Raw genomic sequence first — 22,695 nt, forward strand, 5'->3', positions numbered from 1 at the left:
GCAGGCACTTAATGATTCTTAACCAACCGGGCAAATTAAAAAAAAAACTCTGCCAGATAATAATTTAGACAAATTTGTATTCAGTCTGTCCTGTGTACCAAGCACTATACTAATCCCTGAAGAAACCAAAATTTATAAAACATGATTTCAACCTCTAGGTGAAACAAGTCTAGTGATATAGAATTTCATTTCTATGCATTTCCTTATAATAGAGTCATACTCTAGTTATAATAGAAACACAGAGAAGTAAATGAACCTGCTTGGAATTGAAGGGAAAATGTGAAGGCTGCATACTGAGCTGAGTTTAAAGGATGATTTAGATTTCCTCAGACTAAATAAAAAGGGATCAGATGGAAAGAGGTGTTCCAGTTAAACAAAACAGCATGTGAAAAGCCATTGGGATGGCACAGTAGGGATTTCAAAGAAGTATAAGGAGTCAGGTGGAGTAAGGGTGTATAAGAGGAAATGGTAAGAGATGATATTGGGAAAATCGCTTTGGGATGGGATAATGAAGTTATTTGTATGCTAAACTAAAGTGCTGTACATTATACATAGGCACTGGGAAAGCATTAATTAGATGAGCTTTATGATCAACTTTGTATTTTAAAACTAAACAAAGTCATGACAAACGGACTGGTGAATATAGAGAAGAGATCCTGGAAAATTAGCTATGTGCTAATTTCACACAAGAAATTGTATTTCGAAGTCATAATATTTTGAACAATGACAGTAGCAGTGGGAATGGAGAAGAGGGAATGGACTCAAATGTTTAAGAAATAGAATAGATAACATGTGAAGTTTGACTGGATATGATAGAAGAGAATGGTGGTCTAATATTATAAGAAGTGTAGATTACAGTGGAGGTATCATGGGAGGAAAAAATGAGTTTGATTTGGATGTGTTAAATTTTGAGGTATCTGTAGAGCATCCTTGAGTAAACATTTAATAAGTAGTTGGAAATATGGAACCAATAATATAAGTTGAGATCGGTCTTGGAGTATTTGAGAGTCAATATCATATGGATAATAGATTAAAAAAATAGGAGAGGGTTAGATCCCACAGAGAGAAAGGGAAAGTCGGGAAAGCTTAGCTATAGAAAACTACTTTAGGATACCAATATGAAAAAGGCAGGCAAGAAAGAGGAGTCCATGAGCCTCCTTTGAAGGATGTTAAGCAGATTAAACTGCTTGGGTATAATAAGAATACATATTTGGTCTTTGTCCTCTGTTTCTGACACAGAGTTCAGTTACCTTGTAATTTTCTGAGCTATAGGAGTATCTTTTGTTATTTCTAACGAGCCCTGTGAAATACACTAGAGTCTATGCTAATGAGGTGACTCAGGGTGGGGCTACTAGATATTCTCAGAATGGGACTGGTCTCCAAAAAGATCAAACAGGTGACTTAGAGGGTGGGAACTCTCAACTCCATCCTCTGACCCCCCAAGCTAAGAAAGGAGTTGACTAAGGAAAAGCAAAAGATGGCTGAGTAGCCAAGAAACCATTTAAATTGGGAAACTATGCATTTGTATGACATTTATTTGCATTTCTCTCAGATTTTTTTTAGCTTCATGTAATAGCCTGCATTTATAGACAGTTTGTTTGAAGTAAGTAGCTTTGGGGATAGGAAGAACAGTATTTGGAGTGAAGTCCAGAGTGATAATGTGAAATTAAATCTTGAATTTGATAAAGTCCAGCCCCTAGTGGCAGAAATGATGATTCTTATCTATAATATTTTCACCAATTTTTTCAACTTTACTATTATTGGTTCCTATTTTAGTTTTTCTGATATGTGATTATGCTATACAGGAAAGCAATATGAATAATGATTTCTTTTGTTCTTTCTCCTTAGTCAGAATGCACTGTTCTGACATTGATGTAACTCCACACAATTGGCTGCAAAGAAACAGGCATGTCATCACTTGTAGCGCTATCTTCTTTCTTCCTTTAAGGACAGAGAATATCCTGGAAATTCCTTCAGGAAAGCGTAAATGATGCTCAGACCTGGCCATCCAGGAGTGCAGAGAAAGTAAAAAAATCTCCTCTTCTATTGGTGAACTTCCATAAAAATTGCTGTGTATTTCCTTACTAATGTTCAACAGAAGAAAGTGATTATGATGATTTTTATGGATTTAAAAGAGAGATTTCAGGAGAAAGAGATTCATGTAAAAGGAGCTGAAAATCCTGACACCTATAGGAGTGAGGTATAACAAAAGAGTGAGAAGGATACAGGTAAGTATATTGGCCTACCTTGTGTGAATGGCAGGTGTTGTTTTGAACTTGAAATTGCATTCATGTCCAGAGGTACTACTTATATCTAGCAGACTTTGTGATTGTAAGGGGTCTAGTGTTGACAAATCTGAGTTTTTTCATAAAGTCTGAACTTCTGTGTGCAACCTTCTGATTTTCAAATGTTGGTTTAAGAATAATGTCAGTCAAATAAAATATACCAGTTTGGTCCCCCTATTGTCAGATTATGCAGGCTTTGGGTCTGATAAACATTTAATAATACATGTTTTTATAATACTTGTATCATGCAGAAAATGAAAAAACAACAAACTGAAAATTTAAGCCCTATGTACATTATAAACTAATGAGCCTCTCTAGGATAAGAATAAGTGGGCTCTGGAGATCTGTGTTTTAGTCCCAAGTCTTTTACTAAAAAGATGTGCAGACTTAACTAAGTCACTTAATTTTTCAGGGTCTCACTTTTCTCACTTTTGTCATGAGGATTTTAAAAAATATTCTCTGAGGATTTTTTTCAACTTTAAGATTCTATTTTTAAGGTAAAAGTTATAATATTAAAGCAAAGGGTTAAAGTAATCAGCAAAGTACCAATTTCTTTGGAAAATATTCTGTTTATTAGTGGTGCTGGTAACACAGATATTCCTCAATTTTATACACAGATTCTATATTCAATGTTTTATATATATAGATTCTAAATACCATATAAAATAATGTATTGTTTATTTTGTGGATATATCATATATATATACACAAACATATAATATTATGTATATGTATATATATTTGGATTCAACATAATGAAGAAGTAACCTAAAATAGTTCAGTATGGCAGAGTAGAGTCATTTTGGAAAGTAAACATTTGGTGTAGAACGTTCACAAAAACAAAAATTAAGACATTAAAAAATATAATAAATACTTTATATTCATCATTATTGCATTGGTCAAATATCAATCACCAGAAATACCAATGCAAAAGTTGTAAAGAACATTACATGACTATTATTAACTTAACTTAGTAGATAACAAATGTCTACTACACTGCAGCTATATAACAGACATAAAATATTTAGGAGGTTAAAATAATTAAATCCAAAGTTTTAGTGACTGACCAAAACACATCCCATTGTTGACATGTCCCATGTCTGTCATTACTGCAATATGAATTGAAAATTGATTTGTAACCATATGATATCACTTATATGTGGAATCTAAAATAGGGCACAAATGAACTTATCTACAAAACAGAAACAGACTCACAGACATAGAGAACAGACTTGTGGTTGCCAAGGGGGAGGGAGGGAGGGAGAGGGATGGACTGGGAGTTTGGGGTTGGTAGATGCAAACTATTACATTTAGAATGGATACACAACAAGGTCCTACTGTACAGCACAGGGAACTATATCCAATATCCTGGGATAAACCATCATGGAAAAGAACATATAAATCAATGTCTGTATGTGTATAACTGAGTCACTTTGCTGTACAGCAGAGATTGGCACAGCATTATTAATCAACTACACTTCAATCAAAAAAGGAAAGAAAATTGATTTGTATAAATGCTTATCTAATGTTTATATATGTGGTTTTTGGGGGAGAGCCAACTTTTAACTCTCAAGAGACAAAAAATAAAGTGAACATAAACATTGTGTGGAACACATGGTAGGTGCTTGAAGATATTTTATTAAATTTCTGTTAATTAAGCCTCTGTTAAAATAAAATTGAGTAGAATTACATGTCATAATTACCTTTACAGCTTCTTCCATCTTCTTTTATTTCAAATCCATCCTCACAGTAACACACTGTACTATTTCTGACCATGGCACATTTATACTGACAATTCAACTGCTGGCAATTGGGCAACAGTTCTGTAGAGGAAAAGCAAAGATATTATGTCTATATAACTGTGCACACACATATACTATTTAAATTTAAACGTTAATATTTACTCAGTGCATAACCATAATAATACAGCTTTGACTGGTTTCCTAGAAAGTTTCTATGATTGGTTGACAGAACAAACCATTATCTATTCCCTCTAAAATATGTTGGCTTGCATTTGTTTGAAGTATTGTTAATAAAAATTTCAGATCAATGTGTTCAGTCTTTCACTTTTTCCCTTATTATGTACATTCAAAGGCACAAATCCTTTCAAATTCTGGTAAATTATTTCAAGAGGAAAAATGTCAACTCAGTGGTTGATTTCACCATTTATGCCTTTCTTATCTGACACATCCATTGATATTCTATCTTTTGAGGGCTTGTTTTGACTTACTAATCCATGTATAACCTTTGAAGCAGGTGGCAAAATATTAGACAACTACTGGACATAATATATTTCATAATATCTAAACCCTTTCAGAACAAATACATCAGTGAAGCCAAAGTTAGCAAAACCTTAGAGCAAATTAGGATTCAGTATGATAAATGCATGAAACACAGATGAAGTGACACAGGCATATTCATTTCACAAATAATTTCTAACAGGAATAAGATCTGCTAAACAAGAAAAATTACGGATAGAATGTATGACTGATTGTGGTGTCTGAAAATAGAGATATTAATGGGTCGTGACAATTTCTTTTTTTCCCCTGGGGAGAAAAATAAGGGTTTTAAAGATCAAGGTTAAATGATTCAAAATAAGTTGAAATTTGCCACAAGTTTAGCTGGTGCTTCAGAAATATTTTAAATTTTAATAAAAATATATGAAAGTCCAGTGTGGAAAAGGACAGCTAGAATACTCCAAACTGAAAGTTTGGTATTTTACTAAAAAATTAACTATCTCTAGTATTTTCTTAGCCCAATTGCTTTTCAACTCTTTCATGAAACTACCAATATTTTATGTATCTTCTCTTCTTAAAACTTTAAATCTCCTTCATAATGGTCACCCACATATGATGATCTTGCTTCCTACTTCCCTGAGAAAATTGAAGCTATTGAAAGAAATTTTCCACAGATTTATGCTTCACATTTTACCCACCTCTGCCTATTCTTGCTTTTCTTGCTTTTCAAACTTGGTTTAACGCATAATTAAAGCTCCAACCCCAACTCCTGTGCACAAATCCCATCCCCTTTCACCTACTCAAGGATATCACTTCAGTTTTTCTCTACTTCCTCTCATAATCATCTTTAAAAATTTATATTAGATCAAACTAAAGCCTCCATCCCTTTTTGTCAATTAAGTTTCACGGGAACACAGTCAACAGCCATTTGTTTACATATTGCCTATGGCTGTTTTTACACTACAGACACAGCCCAAATAGTTGCCTTAGTTGACTAGTTGGCCCCCCAAACCTAAAATATCTACTATAGCCCTTTACAGAATGTTTTCTGACCCTTGTACTACTTTTCCCCACATTAAAAACAAAAAACCTTGATCTCACGTCCTGTATGCGTCACCGTTGCCCAGTATCTCTGTTCCTCTTTATAACAAAATTTACAAAATAATCCATACTCACTGTCTCTTTCTTCCTCTCTGTTTCTATCGTAAGCCCATTCCATCAAGGTTTTATCTCCATTGCTCCAGAAACTGCTCAGATACAGGTTTCCAATGACCTTGATGTTGATAAGTGCGATGGTCTTTTCTCAGTCCTCATCTTACTTGACCTATCAGCAGCATTTGACACTGTTAACTAGTTTTCCCTGATGTACATTCATCACTTTGCTTCCAGGGCTCAGGACTTCTGGTTTTCCTCCTATTTCACAGCCTCCTTTGTACAGTTCCACATTTTCTTGTCAACCTCTTAAGGCTGAAGCGCCCCATGATAAAAACCTGGTCTTTTTCTCTTGCCTATCAATATGCTACTAGTAAACTCATCAGTTATCATAGCTTCCCCTCTAACTGGAACATAACTGCAGCTCCATAAGCTGAAAGCTAGGTGTGCCCTCTTCAACTTCTAATTTCCAGTGTTCTGATTACAATTGACACTTTATATTAAATTTATTTCTCTTTGAGATACCTGGAACAATTTCTGCTTCCTTGATATAAATTAAGCCAATATACAAATCAACACATCTGATTTGTAGGTATGGAATTGGGGTCAATGCCAATTATATGCTGATATAAATATTAACATTTATATAATGTGCAAAGACCAGTCATTTGGTCTGTAAAAATACATTATTAATAAAAATATAGAATAAATGGATCTTTAGAAATTATAACATTTTTGTTTCATATGGTACTTATTTACATTTTGGTTTTCCCCACCAGTATCTACAGCTATAAATTATAAACCTAAATATATATATATAAAAATATATATGTATATACATGCATATATATCAAGTTTTTAAAATGTGCAATTTCTTTGAAACCCCATACCAGTCGAAAATGTAGATATTATTGTAATTTATAGTTTTCAGATGAGGAAACTTACGGTTGATGACTAATTTAAGATTATATGGTAAATATACGATGGAGATGGTATTCAAAACTTCAAATCAAGGTCAGGCTGACTACAAACAAAGCCTATGTTCTCAAAAATGCCTCTAATTCCCACTGTACAATCTGGTGATGGTTGAAACCATGGTGTATTTTTTTTTATTTGCTTGTCATTCTAAGCTTAGTAGTGTGCTATAGATACAAGAAGTGTTTTTATAATTTTTATAGGATGAATGAACTAATAAATCAGTGAAATAGCTTAATTCTAGGATGAAGATTAACACTCTCAGGTGTCATTTCTAGTCCATTAAATTAAACTAGGTCCTAAAGATAGTTCATTTACATCTTTAAGTTAGGTAATTGAGTTGTCAAATCTTGTTTGATTATGGTGGAATCAATCCAAAATTGCCTTTACTCTATATGCTTCTTTTAGTTCAACACTGATTGAGCACCTAGTCAATGCTAAGGACTCTGCTGGGCTTCCACAGATGCAAAATTGCTTTAGACAAATTAATGAATTACAACATGAGTGTGGAAGCGAGTGGGGTTAGAGATGAGAAGCACAGCAATGTAAACAACAGCTATAATTCATAGCAGAACAACACATATACTAAATAAAAATACATGTGACATTAGCTGGAAAGAGAAGAATTCATCCAGAGACTGGAAATGGAAGTAGGTATCTGGAAAAAAGGTCGTTAAAGAAGTTAAATTTAAACTAAAATTTAAAAGATGAGCTCAGTAGACAAAATTTATAAGCATGCATTCCTGATAAAGTAGACAATATGAGAAAATAATTTTTAAAAAAATGACAGCATGTAAGAGATAAAGACAATGGTAAATAACCCTGTGTGCCTAAAACATAGTGTTTGATGTGGTGGGAAATGGGACTGGAATTATTATTTGGGGCCAGACAGAAGTAGATTAATTCTTAGATTAAGTAGAATTTTCTGTTTCAATAATGGGAATCATTGCTAGTTAAGGAGGACAGAAGTCCTATACTCTGACTTGTATTGTTTGAAAGTGCCTAATAACAAAGAGAAAGATGAGCAAAAGACAGTAAAGAAAGAAAAGCTATCTAAAAGGCTAGAAATTAGGACTATGAATATTTAGATGAGTGGATGGCCAAAAACTTGGTGAAAGCATAGTAACACTGAGTTAACAGCACCAATAAAATGAATTAAGAATAACAGAAGGACTGGAGGTTCGGAGGGAAATACTAAGTTTGCTTTTGATGGTTTAGTTTAAAATGTTGACAAGATAATGGCTAGGAGGGAGTTGCAAATTTGAGTCTATGTAAGAAGAAAGGTCTGGACTAGAGGTGGAGATTTGGAAGTCAAAAACACATAATTGGTAATTGAAGTCCAAAGAGAAAATAATCATCCCTTAAAAAAGAATATTTATGATATAAATCAAACCTAGAGAACTTTTACATGTGAAAGGCAAGCAGAAGAAAAGGTGTTAATAAAGAAAACTGACAAAAAGAGTCATGTACCACAATGTTCACTGCAGCACTATTTACAATAGCCAGGACATGGAAGCAACCTAAGTGTCCATCGACAGATGAATGGATAAAGAAGATGTGGCACATATATACAATGGAATATTACTCAGCCATAAAAAGAAACGAAATTGAGTTATTTGTAGTGAGGTGGATGGACCTAGAGTCTGTCATACAGAGTGAAGTAAGTCAGAAAAACAAATACTGTATGCTAACACATATATATGGAATCAAAAAAAAAAAAAGGTTCTGAAGAACCTAGGGGCAGGACAAGAATAAAGACACAGATGTAGAGAATGGACCTGAGGACATGGGGAAGGGGAAGGGTAAGCTGTGACAATGTGAGAGAGTGGCATGGACATATATACACTACCAAATGTAAAATCGATAGCTAGTGGGAAGCAGCCGCATAGCACAGGGAGATCAGCTGGGTGCTTTGTGACCACCTAGAGGGGTGGGAGGGAGATGCAAGAGGGAGGAGATATGGGGATATACGTATATGTATGGCTGATTCACTTTGTTATAAAGCAGAAACTAACACACCATTTCAGAGCAATTATACTCCAATAAAGATGTTAAAAAAAAAAAAGAAAACAGAAATAACTAAATATATAGATGAGGAACATAGAAAGCTTCACAAAACCTAAGGAAGAATAACAGTCCATGGAAGTAAGCAGGGCAATAAATATTAAAAACTGAGAAATATACTTGGATGAAGCCTAAAGACTGCACTGGGTTTCCTAATAGGATCAATTAAGACCTTTAAAAACGGTTTCAGTGGTGCAGAGGGGACAGAGATAAATGTAGTAAGGGGTTCGGACAGAAAGAGGAACAGTTTGTCATAGAAAAGACCAATATCTTACAGGATAAAGAGCATGAAGGTAGGGGTATTACCTAATTTATTTAGTCTGTATCTTAGGACAGGCATATTAATTCACTGCTTTAAATGCACTGTTTTCCACGTAATCCCTATAGCCCAACTCTTTCTTTGCCCTATCTCAGTCCGAAGTAGAAAATCCATAGACTACTGGTTCCATCTTTCTGCTCTCTCCAATCTTGAAACCCCTGGAGTATGAAGAGTACAATGCTTGCTAAAAGGTTACCAACATCATGGTAGTGACGGCGAGAAAAGAGGAGAAATAAGAGAAAATGGGTAAAAATGGTTATGAAAGATCAGACCTCACACATGATTTTGCGTATTAGGTGGGAGTCTGGTGGTTGAAAATAGCAAGAGAGACAAGGGCAACTTAGCTTTTGGTTTACTGAATTTATCCTGCATGAGAATTTGTGTATGTATAGACAGGTGATATGGAGACAATTAAACAGTATATGATATCAGATGAAACGGTAAATATGGATTCTTCTAACATCATAAAGAACTATGAAGAGCTAACAACATGAGAAACTAAAATTTAAAATTTGGCTTGGCTCTGTGAAAGCAATACTAATTATTGTAATGTTATCTATTTGAACTGCTTACCATTTATGCTTAATTACGTGCAACACTATAATGATTATGTACATAATTAAAAGTGCATCAGATTAATTTTGTCAGAAAGATTATTTGAGTAGAACAGAAATGTTGTGCTTGACTCATCAATCTTCATAAACTGCTTTAAATGAAGCATAGTCATTGGCTCATGCAACATTATCAATGGTTTGAATCTTACACTGAAGTAGGAAGATCACTAGTATCTAAGGGGATGAAATATGCAAATCAGAATGCAAATATGGAAACATGGTATCTTATCTGTATTCTTCAGCATTATCATAAAAGAAAAGTATCTTTTTTTTTTTTTTTTCATTTATTTTTGTCTGTGTTGGGTCTTCGTTTCTGTGCGAGGGCTTTCTCTAGTTGCGGCGAGCAGGGGCCACTCCTCATCGCGGTGCGCGGGCCTCTCACCATCGCGGCCTCTCTTGTTGCGGAGCACAGGCTCCAGACGCGCAGGCTCAGTAGTTGTGGCTCACGGGCCTAGTTGCTCCGCGGCATGTGGGATCCTCCCAGACCAGGGCTCGAACCCGTGTCCCCTGCATTGGCAGGCAGATTCTCAACCACTGCGCCACCAGGGAAGCCCAGCGTATCTTTTTAATTAAAGGAGAGGAGCTACTATTTCAGAAATTAAATCTAATGCAATGTATGAAGACTCCCCAACACAGACCCACTATATTCTGTGATTTTAAGAAATATTTTTGTGTTCTTTTCAAAGCTGTATAGGAGAATATTCTCAAAGTTTGAGTATATTTTCTGTATAAAACACAAGTTAACAGTTTACAAGTAGTAGGTAGCTTTGAGGTATCTAAGCTTCTAAGTCGTTCTTTAACTTAGAAATAGATTCAAGAACTAGATTTCTGAATTTTTATTACTAATAAATAGTAAGAGGAATTCTAAAAGGATAGAAAATTAATTCATACTAAATCTCATATCTTTCTTACCACTCTTTCTCTTTTTTTCTGAGTGTGGTGCCGTATGCACAGCTTTGGACTCTGGAGCCAGAGTACCTAAGCTCCAACCTTGGTTTAGCTAATTTCAGGCTATGTGAATGTGGCTTCCAGATGATGAGATATATGCAAAATTAGTTTGTGCCACTTCCCAACCTGGCCCCTAAAGGATTCTGATAATCCTCTGTTGTCTCTTGACTTATCCGCCCTTTGGATGCAGGGAATCCAGCAGACAACTGGTAGAACCCCAGGATGGCGGAGACCCAAAACGGAGGGAGCCTAAAACAGCACATACAGGAAGCATCTTCTGATGACCCAATTGGATTGTGATGTGAGTGAAAATTTGGATTTTTGTTGCATTAAACCCCCAAGGTACCAGGGTTGTTACATAATACCATGGTAATGGGCAAATGACTTAAGAATAAACAGGTATAGAGAGCTTATCTCTAAAATGGGAAAAATAATAGAAACTACCTCATAGGGTACTGTGAGGTGCAAAAGAGGTAAGTCATGCAAAGTTCTTAAAATACTGCCTGCCTCATAGTAACTCTTTTAATTATCATTATCTTTTTTATCATTTTACCATTTAAGCATAATCATCAAGCATTCTTGTCATAATTTCCATATTCTTCAAGTGATTTGGAACTATGTTTCATTTTACAATAGAAACTTACTTTTTTCTTTTGCTCTTTTATTTTTTGGTGTTACATAAAATAGTTCTAGTTTTGCACATAAATCACTTCTGTATCTTTTGACATCTTCTGGAGAAGATACTTGATACTTTTTTTGGTAAATTCTCCTGAAATCGTTACCTGAATGAAAAGTCCCCCAAAAAACAGAGAAACAATAACCATAGGAAACAAAGATTTTTCTATACTGGCTAATTGGTTTCTATAAAATATGAATAGTACTCACTGAAACAATGTATATCCACATCTAATTTGCTACATAAGCATAGACCAATCAACAATCCAGGCATGTAATTTTCACCAAATGCCTATGCTAGTCTGCATAGTCTTTACAGATTGTTCTGCTTTTTAACACATTTCCACAAACGTATGCAGGTTTATGGTTTTGGAAACACATACAAATAAATTTTGCTAACCTGCCTCAGAGTAAAAGCAGATCAATAAAGAATGGTTAGAAGCTGGTTACCAGATTCCAGCAATTGCAAGTTATTATTACTTTTAGGAGGTTTCTTCCCTCATTAGTTTTGTTTACGTAAATATCTCTAAGACAGAGAACCACTGTTTCCAATACTGTATGTGTAGCCATCAGATCATCAATAACATTATGCTGGCTGCCTTCATGACTTAAAATTGAACAATTCACATTGATCATGTATTGGACTTGGTGGGATAGTAAGAACACAGCTGTGCCATATTCATGTGCTTCTAGGTTATATGTTCCCCCCTGAGAGAAAATTAGAACTTTTATAAACTCTTTGGAGATACAAAAAGTATAGGCACTTTTCCAGATATAAGTTATGTGAGATATTATTTTACAAAATAGGATCAAATTTCATTCTCAATTTTAGTAATCAAGTTTCTTCTTGAATTTAGCTTATACAAAAATGCCTTTTAACCAACAATGATAATCACGGTAATAAGAAAAAAATCTTTCTCCATGTAGTACATTTATAAAAATAACATATTTCACTCACTCTTTGTACTTGGAAATTGATAAGCTGACGCAGCTACTTATCATACCAGACAGTCCCTCTTGTCAGCAGGACATCTGCCTGACATATTTAGAATGGTGATAATTTGTGTCATATCATTCATTCTCTCACCCCGGTCTCCTTACCCTAGTAAAATACAGTGTGAGCTGGCTTAACAGAGATTAGGCTGCTGCTTATGACTGCTAAGGTGGATTTCTTCAGAATTCTTTGCTTCGTGTAAAACCACAGTCCTAGCCTCAAATTTTCAGTGTGTTCCCATATAGAAAGATATAACATTAAGGCAATTATTTTTTCTTAATTTTTTGCTCCATTTTTGTTATGGTATAATTTACACACAGTAAAACTCATTCTTTTTAGTGTACAGATCTGTAAGTTTTGACAACTGCATATAGTTTTGTAACCAATACCATTATTAAAATATAGAACAGGACCGTCATCCTAAAATATTTTTCTATGTCCTTCTGCAATCAGCTCATTTCCCCACTGCCAGATTTTGGCCATCACTGATCTGTTTTCCGTCTCAATAATTTTGCCTTTTCCAGCATGTCATACAAATGGAATCATCCAGTCTGTAGCATCTTTACTGAGCATAACATATTTGAGATTCATCCATGTTATTTTATCAGTAGTTCTCTCTTCTGTATTGCTGAATAGTATTCCATGGTATGAATGTACCTTAGTTTGTTTATCCATTTCACACGTGATGGACATTTGAGTTGTTTCTAGTTTTGGTTTATTAAGAATAAAGTTGCTATAACATTCACATACAATTTTTGTGTAAATATAGGTTATCACTTCATTTGGTAAATTTGGGATTGATGGCTTATATAGTAAAAAGATGTTTCACTTTATAAGAAACTATCAAAATACTTTTCAAAGTGGCTGTACTGCTTTTCATTCCCACAATAAATATATGACTCTTCCAGCTACTTGGCCTTCTGCCCAGAACTTATTACCAGGTTTTTATTTTATTTTAATTTCTTTAACCTTAACTCTTAACAGGTATGTAATGGTACCTAACTGTGGTTTTAATTTGCATTTCCTAATGACTAATGACATTAAATATCTTTTCATGTTCTTATTTGCCAATCATATATCTTTGGTAAAGTGTTTGTTCAATCTTTTGCCCATTTTTTATTTTATATATGTGTGTGTGTGTGTGTGTATATATATATATTTTAGATACAAGTCCATTATGAGATATTTGACTTATAAGTATATCCTCCTGGTCTGTAGCTTCTTTTTTCATTTTATTAGTGTTTTGCAAATAATAAATTTGCAAAGAAAAAATTCCTTAATTTTGATAAGTCCAATTTCTCAATATTTTCTTTTTGAATCATGCTTTTAGTGTCAAATCCTTACCTAAGTCAATCTCTCCTTTGTTTTATTCTAGAAATTTTATAGTTTTAGATTTTTGGTCCATTTTGAGTTAGTTTTTATATATAGTATAATATATGAATCAAGGTTTTTATGGGGTTTTTTTGCATTAAATGTTGAACTGTTCCTGCACCATTTGTTGAGAAGACTAACTTTTCTTCATTAAATTATCTTTGCACTTAAAAAAATACATATTTGACTATTTATTTGTGGATGTATTTCTGTACTCCTGTTTCATTAATTTACATGTTTACCCTTCTCCAATATCACACTGTTTTGACATAGTAAACTTGAAATCTGGTAGCATGAATCCTCATACTTTATTTTTGTTTTTCAGTACCGCTTTAGATATTCCAGGTCCTTTACATTTCCATATATATTTTAGAATCAGTTGTCAGTTTTTATGAAATTATGCTAGGATTTTATTTGGAATTATATTGAATTTATAGATTGGGGAAGATTGACATCTTAATACTATTGGGTCTCCCGATCCACAAATACAATGTAATATATGTACATTTACTTGGGACTCTAGGAGGCTTATTTTTCCCCATGAGTTTCCAGCATATAGATCTTGCATTTATATATATTATTCAATTAATACCTAAGTGTTTTATAGTTGCATTTATATATATTATTCAATTAATACCTAAGTGTTTTATAGTTGCATTTATATATATTATTCAATTAATACCTAAGTGTTTTATAGTTTTGGTTTATTATAAGTGGTATTATTTACATTTCCAATTGTACATCTTTAGTATTTAGAAATACGATTTTTTATATATTGACCTTACATCCTAGGACCTTCTTAAAGTCACAAAAAGACACAAATTACAAGTATCAGCAAGGAAAGACAGTATATCACTAGTATAGATCTCACAGTTTTAAAAAGAGAAAACTTCAAACAAATCTATGCCTTTAAATTTGACAACATAGGGACTTTCTTGGTGGTGCAGTGGTTAAGAATCCGCCTGCCAATGCAGGGGACATGGGTTTGAGCCCTGGTCCGGGAAGATCCCACATGTCATAGAGCAGCTAAGCCAGTGTGCCACAACTACTGAAGCTGTGCTCTAGAGTCCGTGAGCCACAACTACTGAGCCCTCGTGCTGCAAGTACTGAAGCCCACACACCTAGAGCCCATGCTCCACAACAAGAGAAGTCACCGCAATGAGAAGTCCGTGCACCACAACGAAGAGTAGCACCCACTTCCCGCAACTAGAGAAAGCCCATGCAGCAATGAAGACCCAACACCACCAAATAAATAAATAAATAAATAAATAAATCTTTAAAAAATAAATAAATAAATTTGACAACATAGATGAAATAGACAAGTTCCTTGAAAAACACAAATTGCCAAAGCTCACTCAAGAAGAAATGGATAATTCCTATATCTATTAAAGAAATTGAATTTAAAACTAAAAACCTTCCCACAAATAAAACACTAGACCCAGATGGCTTCACTGGATATGCTACCAAACATTTAGAGAAGAAATAGCACTAATCCTATACAAACATGTCTAGAAAAGAAAAAGGAAGAAAATATTTTCTAACTAATTTTATGAGGCCAGAATTACCCTAATTCCAAAATCATACAAACGCATTCAAGAAAAGAAAACTACAGAACAATATTCCTTATAAACATTGATGAAAAATTCCTAACAATCCAAATGTAGGAATATATGAAAGGATAATATATCACAACTAAGTGAGGTTTATCACGGCAGGTTTAGCATTTGAAAATCAATTAATGCAGGTCACCATATCAGTAGACTAAGAGAGAAAAAACATATGATCATTTCAACAGATTCCTAAAGCATTTAACAAAAAACAATACTTATTCATGATTTTTTTAAAAAAACCTACAAATACTCTTAGCAGTAGAGTAACAGAGGGGAATTTCTTTAACCTGATGGTATTATTTTGCCCCAATATCAGGAACAAGTCATAAAAGGAAGAGGATAACTGCTCTTACCACTCATATTCAATAATGTACTGGAGGTCCTAGCCAAGGCACTAAGGTGACCCAAAAAAACGAAAAAAAACAAAACAAAACAAAAAAACAAAACAAAAAGAAAAAAGTTTAAGGCATACAAATGAGAAAGAATGAAATAAATAAAACTGTTTCTATTTTTAAAGAAGACAATCGCTTATGTAAAAAATTTAAGAAAAAACATCTACCCCAAATCCAACAGAATCAATTCTTTAAGTTTTTTTAAAATAGGACAAACATGTCACGTCATATCTTTCAATTTGCATAATAATGTCTCGTAAGGATTTACTAGTCTTTCCAAAAGAAAAATAAAAATTCTCTATAATTTAGATGTGCTATTACAAGGTGGAAATTGTAGGCCAATTAGGTGGTTTGAGAAAATATTCTGTGGACTGAGCCTAGTGTTTAAAACAGATTGTATACTTTTAAAAATAATACACGTGTGTAAAGGGAGGCGCATGCACACTCAACACATGAATATCCCCATCCTTTTTGATAGGTGTACATTATTCCATTTTATGGATATGGATGGTTAGTAATTTAATGAACCAATTACATGCTGAAACACATTTAGTTTGTATGATAAATACTGCTATCTGTTTAAAAACATTTTTACTCTTCCTTCTATACCACAGAGTTGTTTCTAGGAAGTGGCTACCCAGTCAGAGACTCTAGGTCCTGATCTGAGAGTGTACTACACCAGTGCTAAGAGATTTTTCCCATTTTAGGCTATAGATATAGCAAGTTGCGAGTTTACTCAGAGAAAGAATTCTGATAATACCAACTCGTTCACTAAAACTGGATGGAAAACTGCTTATTTTGGGTCCCCAGGTAAAATCATTTCTAGCAATTTAGCCAATTTAGGCACTGATTTCTTAAGAAACTTTATTGTAATGGCATTCAGAGTTCTAAAATTCAAATATGTAAAACTTTGAAACAGTTTTCATTACCTGGAAAATTAAAATCTAGTTATCAAGGCACAATCAAATAAGAAATTAATTTATTTTATGTTATGAAAAGAAAGACTTGGATTCAATATCCATTGACAAAATTTGCTAAATAATAAACCTATCATCTTCAGGTCTTAGTTATTAGTGGGAATATTGTTTAAGAAAAATGTTTACCTCAGTTTTATCTATAAGAGGATATGAGAAGATAGAACAAAGTAACACATGCTCCTGTGGGGTTCTCTTCTCAGCTCATATTAGAGAATAATGACATTATTGACTTCATAGGGATGGTGTGAGGTTTAAACACGGTAATTCAATAGAAGCACTTAGCTTAATGTCTGACACATTGTAAATGCCCATTATAGGTTGGCAGTTATGTTATTCTCATTATAATCTTCAACACATCTCTACCAAAGGAATCTCATAATTTTCACTTCCATCTTTTATTTATATAGAAGGATAGACCAGGCACATATGGTATCTTGAAATGTGCTCTAGTCTTTAAGGTAGAAGACAGATCTACCTGTAGTATTTCTTACCAGACATTTAACTGTGGACTAGCTTCTTAACCTTTCTGGGCCTTAGCCTCCAACCTAGCATATGTCTTAATAAGTTTTTAAGAATATTAAAAGACATAATGAGTGCAAACATGCTGTATAACTTGTAGAGTATTATTATCAATTCTGAGATATTGACTGGTATACGGAGAGATAAAGGAGAGAGTGCTAGGTGTATTGGACGGGTAAAGCCAAGGTATGCTGTGGTATTATACATCTTGTTTCAGTGTCTTGTATTTGATTTTGCAGTAAGAATGATATGCTAGATTTATTAATAATAAGATAACCAAAATCAGGTCTTTGCCTTGTTCAATTTATGTAGTCACAACCACAGAGAAACGATACTTGAGGGAAAAAAAAATTAACCAAATTTACCACAAGGTCGTGAGAAAAACATAATTACCAAGTAGAAATTGCATACATCTAGTTAGGGAGTTTTTCACGCCTAGAGGTAGACGGGTAAGAAAATGAATGTAGAGTTAAAAAAGGATTATATACATATAAATTATATAAGTATATTGCATAGCTTATATAAGATAAACATAATAGGATGGAGATGGTAGTAGCAATTGGGTTAGAGGAGGTGAGGCACTGTGAATAAAGACACCTCTTTTGTAGAGGGAGCTCATAACTTCCAGCAGTCTCTGAATATTTAGTAGGCAACAGGTACTTGTGACTAAATTTATTGGAAAGTAAAGATAAAAGTCATTTTTTCCCTTCAAAGGACAAATATCATTCTCTTAAATCTGCATATTAGTCCCAGACCATAGGAGGCAACAATAACCTTGGGAAGGTGTCTATATATTCAATGAAATGAGAATGAACAAAGACAAATGCAACACAGTGCCTGACACATATTAGGTCAAAAGGTGCTCACTAGCTATGTTAAGCATGGCAATTAAACACACCAATTCACCTCTCCATTTTGCCAAACCCTTAAAAAAAAGGGATAAGAAAGGCTCAAACACACAAGAATAAAGAGAATAGGAGAGGAGACTAGAAAAGACAAAGGTGATCAACAAAAATTTAAAAGCAAAGAAGCAATAAGTGCATGTTGACTGATTTGGCCTTTAGGGTACTAAGGAAGTAAAATTTAAGCCAAGGGTTGAAGGAGATGAGACAAATCATGATCAGGGATGCTGCATTCCAAACACATAGATTGTTCACTGCACCACTCCAGTGGGCATTATTAAAGCAAACTTTGATATGAGTGGAACTCAAGTTGTACAACAAGGAAGCCCTTGGAGGAGAGCTGATAAAGACCATTTTTGAAAAACCACAGCTATCATCATATAAGGACAAAAGACTGAACATTTTGCTACTATTAGGAAAATGAAAAGGATGCTTACTATTGTCACTTCTGTTCAGCATTTCACTGACCAGGGCAATTAGCAAGAAAAAGAAATAAAAGTTATCCAGATTGGAAAAAAAGAAATAAAACTATGTCTATTTATAGATGACATGGTCTTGTATATGGCAAATCCTAAGAAATACACATTAAAAAAAAACTATTAGAACTAATAAATGAGTTCAGCAAGTTTGCAGGATAAAAGAAAAAAAAATACATATCAATCGTATTTCTATACACCAGCAATGAACTACCTGAAAGTGTAACAAAGAACAATTCCATCTAAAAACTGCACAATAAAAGAATAAAATATTTAGGAACAAATTAAACAAAAGAAGTACAAGACCTATACACTGAAAAATACAAAGTATCATTGAAATAAATTAAAGAAGATCTAACTAAATGAAAAGGAATCCCATATTCACAGATTAGAAGACTTAATGTTGTTAGGATGTTAATACTTTCCAAATTGACCTGCAGATTCAATGAAATCCCTAGGAAAATCTAAGCTGTCTTCTGCATATTGACAAGATGATCTAAAATTCATATGGAAATGCAAGGAACCCGGAATAGCCAGAAAAAAAAATCTTAAAATGAAGAACATTTTGGAGAACTCACATTTTCCCATTTCAAAACTTACTACAAAGCTACAATAATCAAGACAGGTGGTACTACCATAGGATAGAGACATATGTCAATGGAAGACAACTGAAAGTACAGAAATAAACTCTTACATCTACATTCAATTAATTTTAGATTAAAGAATTCAACGGGGAAGAATGTTTTTTCAACAAATGACTCTAGTCCAACTGGAAATTCACATGCAAAGAAATGAAGTTGGATCCCTGCCTTATGCCACATGCAAAATTTAGCTGAAAATGGATTTTATATCTAAGAATAGGAGCTAAAATAATAAAACTCTTAGAAGAAAATGTAGAAGTAAATATTTGAGTCTCTGAGTTAAGCAAAGCCTTGCTAGATAGAGCATCAAAAGCCCAAGTGAAAAAGGAAAAAAAAAAAAAAAGATAAATTTTACTTAAGAAAACTAAAAATGTTTATGCTTCAAAGAATACCATCAAGAAAATGAAGAGATGATCATAGAATGGGATAAAATATTTCCAAATAAAATCTGGTAAGACATTTGTATTCAGATAAATATCTAATAATTCTTACATTATGATTTTTATAATTCTTATGAATAACTTACAATTCAATAATAAATACACAAATAACCCGATATAAAGACAGGAAAAGAATGTGAATCACATTTCTCCAAAGAAACCACACAAACGTCCATTAAACACATGAATGAATATTCAACATCTGTATTCATTAGACCAATGCAAATCAAAAACACAATGAAAATACTACTTCATACTTATCAGGATGGTTATAATCACAATGACAGACAATACTAAGTGCTGGTGAGGATGTAGATAAATGGGAACCCTCATTACACTCTTGCTGGAAATGTAAAGATCCAGCCATTTTGGAAAACATTTTGGCAGTTCCTCAGAATGTAAAATAAAAAGTTACCATATGGTCCAGCAATTCTACTTTTAGTTATTTACCAAAAAGAAATTTGAACACACAAAAACTTGTACATTGGTGTCCATAGCAACATTATTCATAATAGCCAAAAACTTGGAAACAACTTAAATATCCTTAAGGGAATGAACAGGTACGCAAAATGAGGTATAGCCACACAATGGAATATTATTTGACAACAAAAAGGAATGAAGTACTGATAGAAACTACAACATCAGTGAACATTGAAACCATTAAGCTAGTAAAAGAAACCAGGCATAGAAGACCACATATTGTATGATTCCTTTTATATGAATTGTCTCAAATAGGCACATCAATAAAATGATGGTTGCCTAGTGCTATGGAGATTGGGAAGAAACGGGGAGTGATTGCTAATGGGTTCAGGGTTAGTTTTTGGCATAATGAAAATATTCTAAAATTGACTGTGGTGCCGGTTGCATAGCTCTGTGAGGATACTAAAAAAAAACCTGGATTTTATAATTTAATTGGGTGAAATGTAAGGCATATGGATTATTTTTCAATAAAACTGTTATTAAAAAATCACACACAAAGGATTAGGAATCACAATGGCATTAAAACCTTCAGTGGTAACAATGGAATTTAGAAAGCAGTGAAGAAATGCCTAAATTCTAATAGATAATGATTTTCAGTCTCTAGTATGCACAGATAAATTATCAATAAAGAGAATAGAATAAAGATATTTTCAGACATGTTAGGCCACCAAAAATGTATCATCCAAGCATCTTTTATCAGGAGGCTTATACAGAAGCAACAATCCAGGAGGATTTTTGTCCTTCATCAAAGAGAAAGTAACTTATAAAGTAAACTTTGCCTAAACTTTGGCAAAGAGATTGTCTAGCAGGCTAGTGAAAGGAAGTCCCAGGATAACATTTATGCAATCAGTTTAAGTTGAAGAAAGTACACAGAGGGCTTTAGAAAGTATGTCAACAAGAAATTAAAAGTTTAAAAATTATATAAAAGCAATATGTTTATAGTATACTACATGGCTCAGCTCTGAAGAATGTGTACAAGATAATAATGAACATAGTGAATATTTATTTAAATAATAACAATATAATTATATAGAAAGAATGTGTGTAGTAGGTTGGGTAAGGAGGGGATTTCTACTTAAGCAAAATAGTCATCTTCCAGTAGAAAGCTAGTCAATAATACCTTAATCTGAAAAAAATCAAGAAATATCCATTTAAGCATGTTATATTGTAAATATTCAGGGTTTTTTTGTTTTTTGTTTTTAAAGAAGGGTTAAAAGTGTTGTATCCTTGGGGAACAGAGATCAGGGATGAGTAGAATGTACGAGGTGACTACTCTTTTCTCATTTTGAGCTTTATAGAACTATTTGACTTTTTTTTTTTTTAAACGTTTCTTTAATTAATTAATTTATTTTATATTTTATTTTTGGCTGTGTTGCGTCCTCGTTTCTGTGCAAGGGCTCTCTCCAGTTGCTGCGAGCGGGGGCCACTCTTCATCGCGGTGCGCGGACCTCTCACTGTCGCGGCCTCTCCCGTTGCGGAGCACAGGCTCCAGACGCGCAGGCTCAGTAGTTGTGGCTCACGGGCCTAGCCGCTCCGCGGCATGTGGGATTCTCCCAGACCAGGGCCCGAACCCGTGTCCCCTGCATTGGCAGGCAGACTCTCAACCACTGCGCCACCAGGGAAGCCCCGAACTATTTGACTTTTAAGCCATGTACATGTATCTCTTTGATTTCAAAAATTATTAATTAAAAAATAGGAACCAGATGACATCTTTATTGGGTCTTCATTTATAATCAATACAAGCATTTTTACATTTCAGGGTGCTTTCTGAGGGAATTCATGAAACAAGTGTTTTTTTCAATAGATCTTTTATTTTTCTGATAAAGATTATTTTAGTTATCTAGTACTCAATGTCTTCACAAGTATTTTAATCCCTTTATCTTTTTCTTGCCTTCAGTATAATTGTGAATATAGTTGACACACACTTTATAATACAGTTCCAAGATGTGGTTAATTGGACAGCAAAGCTACAATTAAAACTTTAACTTTGGGGATTGAAAGATATTGAAATATACAATCAGAAAACATATTAAGAGGGTATTTTTATGTGTTTTCTTTCTTTCTTTCTTAAAACTAGTTGGTACGTGTAGGTGTGATTGGGAAAAACATCTGTGACAATCAGAGAAAGAAATGAGGTAAATTTTTCCCACTCAAAGAGAAAATCACACAATCTATTATTTAGAGGCAGTACAGAAAGACAATTAAGGAAAAGATTAGTATATTAACCACAAGTGATATCCACAGGAGCAGATTATATATATTCTTACACTGGAAAACAGACTAAATAAAACTCCAGAACAAAACACAGTTGACCCCTGAACAACGTGGGAGTTAGGGGTGCTGACCCTCTGTGCAGGAAAATCTGGCTATTCAGTCCTCTGTATCTGTAAGTTTGAATCCATGAATTAAACCATGGATCATGCAGTACTATAGTTTTACTACTGAAAAAAATCTACTGTAAGTGGACCCACGCAGTTCAAACCTGTGTTGTTCAAGAGTAAACTGTATTATAACTTTGTGACATTTCGATGATACATAAAAATAATAAAATCCATATTTCTTGATAATTAGAAACCATAATTTTAAATAAATAGAAGAGCTCAAGCTTATCTTTCCAGTGAAAG

At 33.7% G+C, this 22,695-nt stretch overlaps 1 protein-coding gene across 1 annotated transcript in view; it reads right to left on the reverse strand.

Annotated features, from left to right (window-relative positions):
• The window catches only part of LRP1B (LDL receptor related protein 1B), a gene marked incomplete at its 5' end in the record, with an annotated part of 1,521,642 nt that overhangs the window by 992,585 nt on the left and 506,362 nt on the right, over nt 1-22,695 (reverse strand). The window contains one exon of the mRNA XM_061199746.1: nt 3,989-4,108. Within this exon, the coding sequence (XP_061055729.1) occupies nt 3,989-4,108 (120 nt within the window). The remainder of the gene's footprint in view (nt 1-3,988; nt 4,109-22,695) is intronic.

This window comes from Eubalaena glacialis, chromosome 1 (genome assembly GCF_028564815.1).
Source record: "Eubalaena glacialis isolate mEubGla1 chromosome 1, mEubGla1.1.hap2.+ XY, whole genome shotgun sequence".
Taxonomy (NCBI): Eukaryota; Metazoa; Chordata; class Mammalia; order Artiodactyla; family Balaenidae; genus Eubalaena; species Eubalaena glacialis.